This window comes from Galeopterus variegatus, unplaced genomic scaffold (genome assembly GCF_000696425.1).
Source record: "Galeopterus variegatus unplaced genomic scaffold, G_variegatus-3.0.2 Scaffold12671, whole genome shotgun sequence".
In the NCBI taxonomy this organism is placed as follows: domain Eukaryota; kingdom Metazoa; phylum Chordata; class Mammalia; order Dermoptera; family Cynocephalidae; genus Galeopterus; species Galeopterus variegatus.
This window is the reverse complement of record NW_007738782.1, coordinates 29,056-41,199: the sequence shown is the minus strand read 5'-3', so window position 1 is coordinate 41,199 and position 12,144 is coordinate 29,056. Positions and strand designations below refer to the sequence as shown.

At 45.1% G+C, this 12,144-nt stretch overlaps 1 protein-coding gene across 1 annotated transcript in view; it reads left to right on the top strand.

The window, feature by feature from the left end:
* Nucleotides 1-8,230: 8,230 nt before the first annotated feature.
* CDC42EP5 (CDC42 effector protein (Rho GTPase binding) 5) overlaps nt 8,231-12,144 on the top strand; it is a 4,939-nt gene continuing 1,025 nt past the window's right edge. The window contains exons 1-2 of the mRNA XM_008563141.1: nt 8,231-8,386; nt 11,988-12,138. Coding sequence (XP_008561363.1) covers nt 11,988-12,138 — 151 coding nt within the window. The 5' untranslated portion in view covers nt 8,231-8,386. The remainder of the gene's footprint in view (nt 8,387-11,987; nt 12,139-12,144) is intronic.

Genomic DNA, 12,144 nt, shown 5'->3' with positions numbered 1-12,144 from the left:
ATATTGACAAAATAAAAATTAAAAAAAAATAAAATAAAATAAAAAATAAATAAATAAATGTCCAGGACTGAGCACTAGCAGTGCAAATTGTGCTGCCTGAGATGCCACCCAGTACTGATGAAGAGAATTTCAGTGTCTTAGCCCAGTGCTGGCAGCATTAACATCTCAAGAGCAGTTCTGTATTGTAATCTGTTTGCTGTTTATTCTTACAGAGCCTCCTCCATGCCTGAGTCTCTGGTCCACCAGAGATGCTGAGAATTCCCTAAAATCTTTTCAAAAGTTTGTTTTTCAAATCAAACATAATGAGATATCACTTCACATCCAGTAGAATGATCACTATGAAAAGAACAGAAAATAACAAGTGTTGGTAAACATGCAGAGGAAGTGGAGCCCTTGTGCCATACTGGTAGGAATATAAAATGGTGCAGCTATTATGGAAAATAATATGGGAATTCCTCAAAAATTAAAAATAGAATTACCATATGATCCAGCAATCCAACTCCTGCATATATATCCAGAAGAATTCAAAGCAGGATCTTAAAAACATATTTGCACACTCATGCTCATTCCAGCATTATCCACAATAGCCAAAAGGTGGAAGCCACTCAAATGCCATCAGCAGATGAACAGATAAAGGAAATGTGGTATATATATGTAGTGGAATATGACACAGCATTTAAAAAGAAGAAAATCCTGTTTTATTCCATAGTAAAGATAAACCTTGAGGGCATTATGCTAAGTGAAATAAGCCAGTCACAAAAAGGGAAATTCTGTGGAATTCCACCTATATGATATATCTAAAGTAGTAAAATCATAGAATCAGGAAGAAGGAAGGTGGTTGTGAAGGGCTCGGGGAAGGAGAGAGGAGATATTAGTGTTTAATGGGTACAGAGTTTCAGTTTTGCAAGATGTAAAGATTCTGTTGCAGAGCATCATGAATATACTCAACACCACTGAATTGTACACTTAAAAATGGTTAAAAGGATACATTTAATGATATTTGGGTTTTTTTCACAATAAAAAATGTTTTTCTGCTTAAATGAGGCAGAGAGGAATTCTGTTGCTTGCAGCTCTGAAGTCAGCCTGAAACAGGAGATATCATATCCCTGATAACAAAGTTAATCTAGACTCCCACCTGGTGGGGGTTTAAAGTCCCCTGCTTTGGTCGGGGTGGGGGGAGGGTAGCTCAAGGACTGGAGATCTGAGTGACCCACTTTCAATGCATGAGATATGGGTGATATTTTCCAGAGAGAGGATATGTGAAAAGTGAAAAGGAGAGGAGAAGAGAGGGGAGGGGAGGAGAGGGGAGGGGAGGGGAAGCTAGATGAGGGGAGGAAAGATGCATTATTCGTGCTAGTTAGGTGTCATTTTAGTGGTTTATCTCATTTAATTCTCACAACAAATCCTTAGGTATTTAGTATTATTGCATCTCCATTTTACAGATGAGGAAACTGAATCTAAGAGATGAAAAGTGACTTGCCTCTTGCCACACATTCAGGAGTTGGTGAAGCTGGGACTCAAAGCCAAGCCTGTGTGACACCAACACATGGGTTCTTGTCATAATTTCATTTGCTCATATTTAGATTCAAGGTAGGAAGGACTTTAGGAATTCTCTCCACCATCCAAACTTTGTAGAAGTTTGCAGTGATTATTTCTTGTCCCTTCCCTACTTCCTTAGCTTTTCCAGTTAATACCAAGACATTCTTTTCTCTTTTTTTACAGAAACTGCTATAAGCAAAAACCCTATTTTTTATTTAAAAAAAATAACTGCCCCCCAAAAGACAATATGTGAGACATGCTTAGTATAGTGCCTAGCATACAGCAAGTGTTCAGTAGGTGTTTCCCTGCAGTCTTCATAGGACTTGGATCTGAGACAACTTCCTCTTCCTTCCTGTTCCAGCTGATCCAAAGTTTCGCCACCCCTCCCACCCCAGTCTCCCATTTCACCGAGATCTAGCCCCTGGGTGAGAGCATCCACAAGCTCCCACTACATTCCAGCAGTGTTCCCCACCCCCATCTTCCTCCTTATTTAAAAAGACAGCTCCCCTTAACCTGGGCTAACCTCTCCTCATGTTCTTTAGACCTGGGCTGACCAATGCAAGGGCACTGGCCAGGGCAGATATTACAATTTAAACCATTTCAAATGAAATACTTTTAAAAGTTCAGTTCCTCAGCCCCACCTTTGAAGTACTGAACAGTGACATGTGCCTTCTGTATTGGACATTGCCAGTAACAGGGCAATCCCATCATTCTAGAAATTTCTACTGGACAAGTTCCTTTTTTTTCCTGCACCTGGGGACCTCTCTACAAAGACCATACCATCTCCTATGTCTCTCCTTCTCTGCCAAGGTCAGCCTGCCTGAGTTCAAATCTTGCCTGCACAATTTCATAGCTGAATTAGTTAAGTTGCTTAAAAAAAAAAAAATAGTTTCCATGCTGCCTCAGTTTCCCTATTTGTAAAATGGGCAGCATAATCATCACTCCTCCCACATCCTCCCATAGTGTTATTGTGAGGATTAAATGAAGTTACATATGGAAAGGACTTAAAACAGCTCCTGGAAGATTTTAAGCACTAAGTTTCCATGCTGCCTCAGTTTCCCTATTTGTAAAATGGGCAGCATAATCATCACTCCTCCCACATCCTCCCATAGTGTTATTGTGAAGATTAAATGAAGTTACATATGGAAAGGACTTAAAACAGCTCCTGGAAGATTTTAAGCACTAAGAAATGTTAACATTAAGAAACGTTAGCTTCTATTGTTATATATTTTTGTAACACTGAAATAAGTTCAAAACTCCTTTTCAAATCTGTATATACTGATGATGAATAATTCCCAAAATAAATTAAGTTGGGGGAAAAAAGTAGTAATTCAAAATCATCCTATAAGATTTTATTTGTGTATTTAAAACGTGGTGCACATCTTCTTTGAGCACAATCTATATCAACGGTTCTCAACTGGGGGTGATTTGCCCATCCCAGGAGATATTTGGTAATGTCTGTGCTATGGTCTGAATGTTTGTCTCCCAATATTCATAAGTTGAAATCCTCACCTCCAGAGTGATGGACTTAGGAGGTGGGGCCTCTGGGAGGTGAATAGGTCCTGAGGGCAGGGCCCTCATGAATGGATTCAGTGCCTTATAAAGCTAACCCAGGGAGAACCTTGCCCCTTCCACCACATGGGAACACTGCCAGAAGATGACCATCTATGAGCAAGGGCCCTCAACAGACCCCAAATCAGCAGGTGCCTTGATCTTGGACTTCTCAATCTCCATAACTCTGAGAAATAAATGTCCGTTGTTCATAAGCCACCCATTTTTATGATATTTTGTTATAGCAGCCTGAACAGACTAAGACAGTCTAAAAACACGTTTGTTTGTCCAAACTTGGGGTAGGAAGGAGTCATGGGGAGAGAATGGCATCTGGTGTTTAGAGCTCCGAGATCAATATTCTACAGTGCACAGCACAGCCTCCCATGACAGAGAATCATCCAGCACCAAATGACAAGGGGAGGGAAAGAAACCCTGGACTATGGGTTTGAGGGAGCCCAGTTCAGGCTGGGAAGTGTATACCCCAAACTAATTTCACGAAATGCATGATATGGGCAATTCAATTGGAGCAGGTCATCAAAGCCCTATTAGTCGAGGGTTCTCTGTCTCTGTCTCCTTACAAGGAGGATGATGGGTTCATGTAACATTTGTGTCATTAAAAATTACTTTTTGTAGGGCCGGCCCGGTGGCTCACTGCTACAGTGCGCCGCTTGGGAAGCGCGGCGGCGCTCCCGCCGAGGGTTCGGATCCCACATACAGACCAGCCGCTCACTGGCTGAGCAAGGAGTGGGGGCAACACCGAGGGTTGCGATCCCGTTGCCGGTCCCGGTCCGGTACGGGCGCGACACTGAGGGTTGCGATCCATTGTCGGTCACGACAAAAAAAAAAAAAATTACTTTTTGTAAAAAAAGAAACACAATAGTAGCAAATGTATATAACCAACCAAAGAAACAAAACCTTTCTTTGATCCGACCTCTCCTTCCTGACACCCTCTCTCCCTCTCCTTTCACGTCACACACAGAGGTCTCCCTGAGTTATGTGCTGACTTCTCTGCACTTCCTCACCTCTTCACTCTCTCACCTCCCCCATGGAAATGTGGCTTCCCCACTCAGCCCCCTTGGTCCAGCCCACACACAGGCCACCAGTGGCCTCTGGATTGTTATTAAATCCAGTGGGCTTGTTTGTTTTTTTAGTCATACTTGACCTGCTTTTGAGACCACAGGGAAGGGGACTGTGCATCCTCCCTGGGCTTTTAGGACACACCTCTCTCCTACTCCTCCTTCTCTTTTTTCTGGCTGCTACCAGGAACTTGTCCGGAGTTCCTTTCCCTCTTATCTCTCAATTGTTGTAGTTCATTTTCAGATGTTTTGTCCCAGACCTCTGCCCTTCCTGCACTTTAATCCTGAATCAGCTACATAAACTGCGAGGTCTAGTACAAATGACAGTGTGGGGCCTGTTGTTCAAAATGATGAAGAATTTCAAGTTGGTGACAGCTGAGCATTAAACCAAGTGCTAGGCCCTTCTAAGCACAGTGTCCTGGGAACTGCTGGCCCTGTTTTGGTCCCCACCATGCCCCTGCACCTGACCTATGAGGGTCACTCTGGCAGGCAGAATGCCCCTTTCACAAAATATGTCTATTCACTAATCCCTGGAACCTGTGAATATGATGTATCATATGGCAAAGGGAGTTTGCAGATGCAATTAAGGTTACAGATCTTAGGTTAGAGAGATTATCCTGGTGTGATGATTAGTTTTATGTGTCCACTAGGCTAGGCTCTAGTTCCCTTATTCAATCAAACAGTCTGGGTGTTGCTGTGGAGGCGTTTGTATAGATGTGGTTAATATCTACAATTCCTTGACTCTAATAAAGGAGATTACCCTTGATAATGTGGATGGATCTCACCCAATATGTTCAAAGGCCTTAGGAAAAAAATGAAGGCTTCCCTGAGGAAAATGAAATTCTGTCTTCAAACTGCAGTATCAGCTCCTGCATCATTTTCCAGCCTGCCCTACGGATTCCAGGCCTGCCAGCCCCATAGTCATGAAATTCAATTCCTTGATATAAATCTCTTTATCTATATCTTAATATATCTCAATATTATTAATATATTACTAACATATGTCCTGCCAGCCCCGTAGTCATCTAATTCAATTCCTTGATATAAATCTCTTTATATATATCTTAATGTATCTTAATAACATATATTAATAATTAATATTAATATATTATTAATGTAGCACTGATACAACATGGACAAATCTTGAAAACACGCAAAGTGCAATAAGCCAGATACATAAGGCTGTACAACGTATGATTCCATTACATGAAATGTCTAGAATACATAAATCCATGGAATCAGAAAACATATTAGTGGTTTCCAGGGGCTGGGAAGAGCAAGGAATGAGGGGCGACTGTTCAATGGGATTTCCCGTCAGAGTGATGAAAATGTCTTGGAATTAGAGAGAGGTAGTGGCTGCACAAAAATGTTATGTCATCCATGTTGTTGCAAATGGCAGTATTTCATTAGTTTTTATAGCTGAGTAGTATTCCATTGTGTAGATATACCACATTTTCCGTATCCACTCATCCGATGATGGACATTTGGGCTGATTCCAGCTCTTGGCTATTGTGAAGAGTGCTGCAATGAAGATTGGGAAACAGGTATACCGTCGACTTGATGATTTCCATTCCTTTGGATATATTCCCAGCAGTGGGATAGCTGGGTCATATGGTAGATCTATCTGCAACTGTTTGAGGAACCTCCAAACCATTTTCCATAGGGGTTGCACCATTATGCATTCCCACCAACAATGTAAGAGAGTTCCTTTTTCTCCGCAACCACGCCAGCATTTATCTTTCAGCATCTTTTGGATTTTGGCCATCCTAACTGGGGTGAGATGGTATCTCAGTGTGGTTTTGATTTGCATTTCCCGGATGCTGAGTGATGTTGAGCATTTTTTCATATGACTGTTGGCCATTTGCATATCTTCTTTAGAGAAATGCCTACTTAGCTCTTTTGCCCATTTTTTAATTGGGTTGCTTGTTTTTTTCTTGTAAAGTTGTTTGAGTTCTTTATATATTCTGGATATTAGTCCTTTGTCAGACATGTATTTTGCAAATATTTTCTCCCACTCTGTTGGCTGTCTTTTAGCTCTGTTAATTGTTTCTTTTGCTGTGCAGAAACTTTTCAGTTTGATATAGTCCCATTTGTTTATTTTTCCTTTGGTTGCCCATGCTTTTGGGGTCATATTCATGAAGTCTGTGCCCAGCCCTATTTGCTGAAGGGTTTCTCCTATATTTTCTTTAATAAGTTTTATTGTTTCAGGGTGTATATTTAAATCCTTAATCCATTTTGAGTTGATTTTAGTAAATGGTGAGAGATGTGGGTCTAGTTTCAATCTCCTGCAAATGGATAACCAGTTATCCCAGCACCCTTTGCTGAAGAGGGAGTCCCGACCCCAGTGAATAGGCTTAATGCCTTTGTCGAAGATCAAATGGCTTATGTCAAATGCCACTGAACGGCACACTCTAAAATAATCATTTTGTTATGTGAATTTTACATCCATCAATAAAAATACTTAATAAAAACCTATAATTTAGATGTATTATTTACCTTGGTTACAGAGATTTTGGTGACACCCCAGCCCTCCTTACATTTTGCTGTGGATGCTGTGTCCGGCCTGCCCCAGTCAAATCCCCACATGGATCCTGGGAAAATTTTCTAACCCCTGGATCTACCCTGTCCTTCCTCTGCAGGTCCCCCACAGCGTCCAGGACACAGTCTAAGCTCCCTGTCTTTCACGCTGCCCGCTCCAGGCAAACCAAACTCTGCCCACGTCTGTGTCCGGGTGTCCTCTGCTTCACCTGGCCTCCTGCCTCCCTCCTCCTCTCCTGGGACCCATAAACTCCCACTCATCCTTCAAGATCCAGTTCAAGGGCACTTCCTTGTTATTTCTTAGGCTGACTCTCCCAGCCCTACCATCCCAGCCTCAGCTCAGAGGAGAAGCACTGACCCCGCCTGCCACGGAGCCTGCCTCCTCCCTGAAGTCTCTGCTCTGCTAATGTGTCTCACACTGGTCCTGAAGGGATCTTCCTAACACTCAAGTCTGACTCGCTTCTTTTCACCAATAGACACAGGTGCTCACAGTGATGTAATGACCTGTCTACGGAGTGGTGGCTTCAGGCAGGGACATTCACCCTGGGCAATCGCAAAAGCAGAACCAGAACTGTTCCTCTCAGACCACCTTCCTCGGCTTCCTGTACTCACTGTCTGACCTTGTCTGTTTCTCTCTCTCTCTCCTCTCTCTCTTTCACTCTTCCCACACACTCCCCCAACAGCTGCAATCTGGAAGAAATTACTCTTCTAAACAGCCAGACTTCCCCAGTTTCAGGAAATTCCAAGCTAGGCGGGGGGAGGGGCCGGGCGGGGGAGCTCCTGTCCGTCCCGCACCCCCCTGCGATTTCTCTGTGCACACCCAGTCCCAGCCTCCTCCCGGCCCTGCACTCGGCCCAGAGGGGCCTCAGCTTTTCCGCCACGGCCTTCTAGTCCTTTAAATCCTAGAGGCAAACTTTTGGGGGATAAGGAAGACTGGGAGGGGCCTGCGCTTAACCCTCTCTGCTGGAGGACTAAGAACTGAGCCGGAGCGGGCAGTCACTTTGCTCCTGCTCAGGGTCCTTACCATGGCCCTCGAGAGGGGCTGACACTATAGTTCCCGGTGCAGGTAAAGAAGGGGCCTGATTCCAGGGCCTGCCAGGAGTGGGGATCTGAATCCTGGATTTAAAGGAGGAAGGGGCGGGGGGCCCGCAATCCTGGGTCTGAGGGAGGAGGGCCTGGGGATTCGGACTCCTGGGTCTGAGGGAGGAGGGCCTGGGGATTCGGACTCCCGGGTTTGAGGGAAGAGGGCCTGGGGATTCGGACTCCTGGGTCTGAGGGAGGAGGGGCGGAGGACCTGGGCTCCCGAGTCTGACGGAGGAGGGGCCGTGGGTCTGGCCTCCTGGTCTGAGAGAGGAAGAACTGTAGGCCTGGACTCCTGGGTCAGAGGACGAATGAGAGAGCTAGGAGCCAGGACTCCGGGGACAAGATAGCGAAGGAGGGGACCTGAGGAGGTGGCACTGCGGACACGGACGCCTGGGTCCTGGATTCCCCGTTCAGGTTCCGCATGACACTTCCTTTGCCAGGTGAGATCCCGCCCGGAGGAAGAAGGAAGAAGGCGCGGGCCGGGGACTAGGAGGCGGAGGAGGATTCCGAGCCTGGGAGAGAGGGGACCCAGCGAGAGAGGGTTCCCAGTGGAGCCGAAGCCTGAGTGCGCGCCTGTCTCGCTCGGCGAGGACCACGAGGTAAGGGGCAGTGGCTGGCAGAGGTCCAGTCCGGAGGAAAGTGGGACAGACGGCCAAAGAGACGGCGCCCGCTGAAGTCTCGGCCGCAGCCACGTGGCCTCAGGAAGCACACAGTGAAGCCCTAAGGAGGCCGGTGGGTTTTTCAGTCCGGGGTCCCCGGCCCCACCTCAGCCCACACGCTTCCCTGCCTTTCTCCTGCGTCTGAGAACCAGTCGGGCCAGATTTGGAGCGGGTTGTTATTTCCGTGCTGGCGGGTCTGGGTCTGAGAGAGGACAGAGGTGAACCAGCTGTGCCCGCCACCCCTTGCAGCTGGAGCCGTGGCCCTATCCAGGCAGGAAAGAGAGAGGGTGGACGGAGGCTTAGGGAGTGCGTGGAGTTGGGTGACGGGTGGTCCCATGTCTGTGCCTGGCTTTCTGCTGTTTCATGTTGGTCACAAACAACAGCCCCTCTGTACTGAAACTTGGCCACGTGAGAAACTTTTTCTGAGCATGACCTCATTGCATCAAGCACAACAATCCTGCTAGTGGGAGATTAGAGTCTTCTATTTAAGAGGACAACCCAGGCTTGGAGAAGTGGAGTGAATGACTTGACCAAGTTCTCAGAGCTACGGAGAAAAGGTGACATCATTCAAAAAACAATTTCTAACTTATTGTTCTGGAATGGAAAAGAAAAGAGGAAAAGAAAAACTGAAAACAGTCAAAGATGTAAGGAAATCTCTGGCTTTATTTCAAATCAAAACATTATTTTTTCCTAGGGCTGCACACCCACCCTCTCCTCTGGGGGGGCTATAAGCAATATAAGATTCTTAGACTGTAGAGTTCATCTGCCTGCGTTCCAAATCCTGTTCCTAACAATTGCCTCTGTGTGACCCAGGGCAAATTAATTAACCTCTCTGTGTCAGCCATTACTCATCTGTAAAATGGGCTCAATTTCCCCTTCATTGGGTTGTTCTGAGGATTAAATGAGTTAGTTCATGTTAGTGAAGCACTTAGACCAGTACTTGGCCTAGAATAAGCGCTTGGGGAATAAAAGTTCAACATCTTGAGTATACTTTATGACATCCCCTAAAAAACAGAAGTTCTTTTACTTTTCCTTTTTTTCCACTTGTATTTGGTCCAGACAGAAATTCTGCCTCCTGTTTTTCGGAAGAGTAAATTGAGGCTTAGGTTGAGGAAACCAGTCGAGGTCCCACAAAAAGGAAATGGCAAAATTCGAGCCCAGGTGTGTTTGATGTCAGAAACCAAGATTTTTTTTTTTTAAAGATGACCAGTAAGGGGATCTTATCCCTTGACTTGTCAGCACCATGCTCTCCCGAGTGAGCCACGGGCCGGCCCCAGAAACCAAGATTTTAATGGACTGCCAGGTGCTGGAAAAAATGGCAGCAACGTCTGCCTGGTAGGGCAATGGAGGGATGGAATATGGATCCAAGCTCGGGGCTAGGCAGGGAAAAGAAACAGTAGCTAAGAACTGTCACGGAGGGGTGAGTTCAAGAGGCATCAAGCACTGGTAGGGCAATGGAGGGATGGAATATGGATCCAAGCTCGGGGCTAGCCAGGGAAAAGAAACAGTAGCTAAGAACTGTCACGGAGGGGTGAGTTCAAGAGGCATCAAGCAGTGGAAGAAGCTGACTCTGGACTGTAGAGTCCCATGGAGCTGGCTTTGTGATTTGGGGCAAGTCATATACGCTGAGTGTCTGTTTCCTTCTCAGGGACATGGGAGAATGCTCCAAGGTGGGACTCCATTGATTTATTAACCATTTACTATGTTCTGGGTACTGTGCTAAAACTTTTGTGGGCAAATCTCACCAATTATTACAAAAAGACTATGAAATATATTAGTATCATTTCATTTTTGAGATGAGGAAGTGAGGTCAGAAAGGTTAAGTAACTTGCCCAGAGCCACACAGCAATCAGCACAGCGAAATCCAAACCTGGGCAGTTGGCTTTCTGAATGGTACTTTTATTCACCTCTAACTCACTGCAGGGCAAGTGCTAAGATAATGGACACTGCTAACACCCAGAGATGATTTTTATTTTAAAATGTGGATTGAGATTCATTAATGAGCTGAGGTCAGCATTTAGAAATAAAATAGATTAGAATTGAAAATATCAAAGTACCTACCATGTTGTATGGGTAAGTTTTGTTTCATAATTTTTTTTTTTTTTCCATTATGTGGGAGGAAGGAGTGGTGATTGTGTGCTGGGTTACAATAACAGTATATTTATTCATCTAGGTTGAGCTTAGAGAATTTTGATAAACACTGCAGAGATAGTATATCAAGACTTGTTTTCCCAGAGAAATAAATGTAGTGCGTGTGTGTGTGTGTGTGTGTGTGTGTGTAGGGTGGAAAGCTGTCCTCAGAATACATCCATCTACAATTATTTTAAATCCTTTTGACTTTAATTTTTCTCCACATTATCATCAATACTTCCCAGGGTGCTGGTTACTAGAAGAATAATGCTGGCTGGTTTGCCTTCCTCATAGTGTTTTATCAAATCTAATTTTTGTTCCAGTTATTGTTTGGGGACACATTTTCCCCCCAACACTAGCACTAACAATTGGCTGACACTATTACAAATATAGTTTTCTTTGACTTAGCTTTTCTATGTGCCCTGCACGAAAGGTAATGTTATTTTCTCCATTTTACATGTAGGAAAATGGAGAGATTAAGTAATGTATCACAATTCATAGTTGGCAAAGAGACTTCGATGGAAAAAGGAAAGGGTTTCCATTTTAATAACAGTGACTGTTGAAACAAAAGCAAAAGATCATCAAAGTCCCTCCCAGAAGTTCCATAGAAAACAGCCAAGTTCCAGGATATGGGCAATGGCTGGCTGCATTTTTATTTACTATAGAATCTGGTGCAGCCATGCAGCAATTGCACACCTGATTTACAACTTACAAGCTGCCAGCTTCACATTTGTCATTCTTGCCATTTTTTAACATAGGGGAATTTGCATTATTATTATTATTTTACAAAATATGAGACATCATATTGTTAGGTCACAGTCTTTCAAAATTAGATCATTCAAATTACAAAATGCTGTGCAAATATGCAGATCCCCAGCCCCACTCTAAACCACCTGAATTAGTCTTCAGGCAGGTCTGTATTATGACTCTTTGCACCCTAGGCAAAGCCTTCTTGGGTGCTCCGTGTGTGTGATGGAACCTAGGTACTGTGCCTGCTTGGCCTAATGGATAAGGTCTTCCCTGCCTTCAGGGAAGGCGCCTGGGAATTTCCATCTTTGACAGGCTGGAGTTTTGGGGAAGCATCCTGAAGGGTTTGTGAAGCACCTCCCTTGTTCCCTGACCTATAGGAAGGCTCAAATATTAGTTCTTAGGAGGATCAGCATACCGTGGTGGTTTGAAGTCAGGCAAACCTAGATCTGAATCTGAGATTACAGTCCAGCAGCTGTGACCTTGGGCCTCTCAGAGCCTGTTTCCCCACCTGTAAAATGGGAATAATCAGCCCACCGTCGTCCTGTCTTTATCCGAAACATCCTTTGAGATAACCGCATGACTGGTTAGGCCCAGTGTTGAGAATACAGTATCGGGAGCTCCCAGGGTGGAGGCAGCGCTGACCCACCCGTGTCCCTCATAGATGCCGGTGCTGAAGCAGCTGGGCCCGGCGCAGCCCAAGAAGCGTCCGGAACGCGGCGCCCTGTCCATCTCTGCGCCCCTCGGCGATTTTCGACACACGCTGCACGTGGGGCGCGGCGGAGACGCCTTCGGGGACACCTCGTTCCTGAGCCGTCACG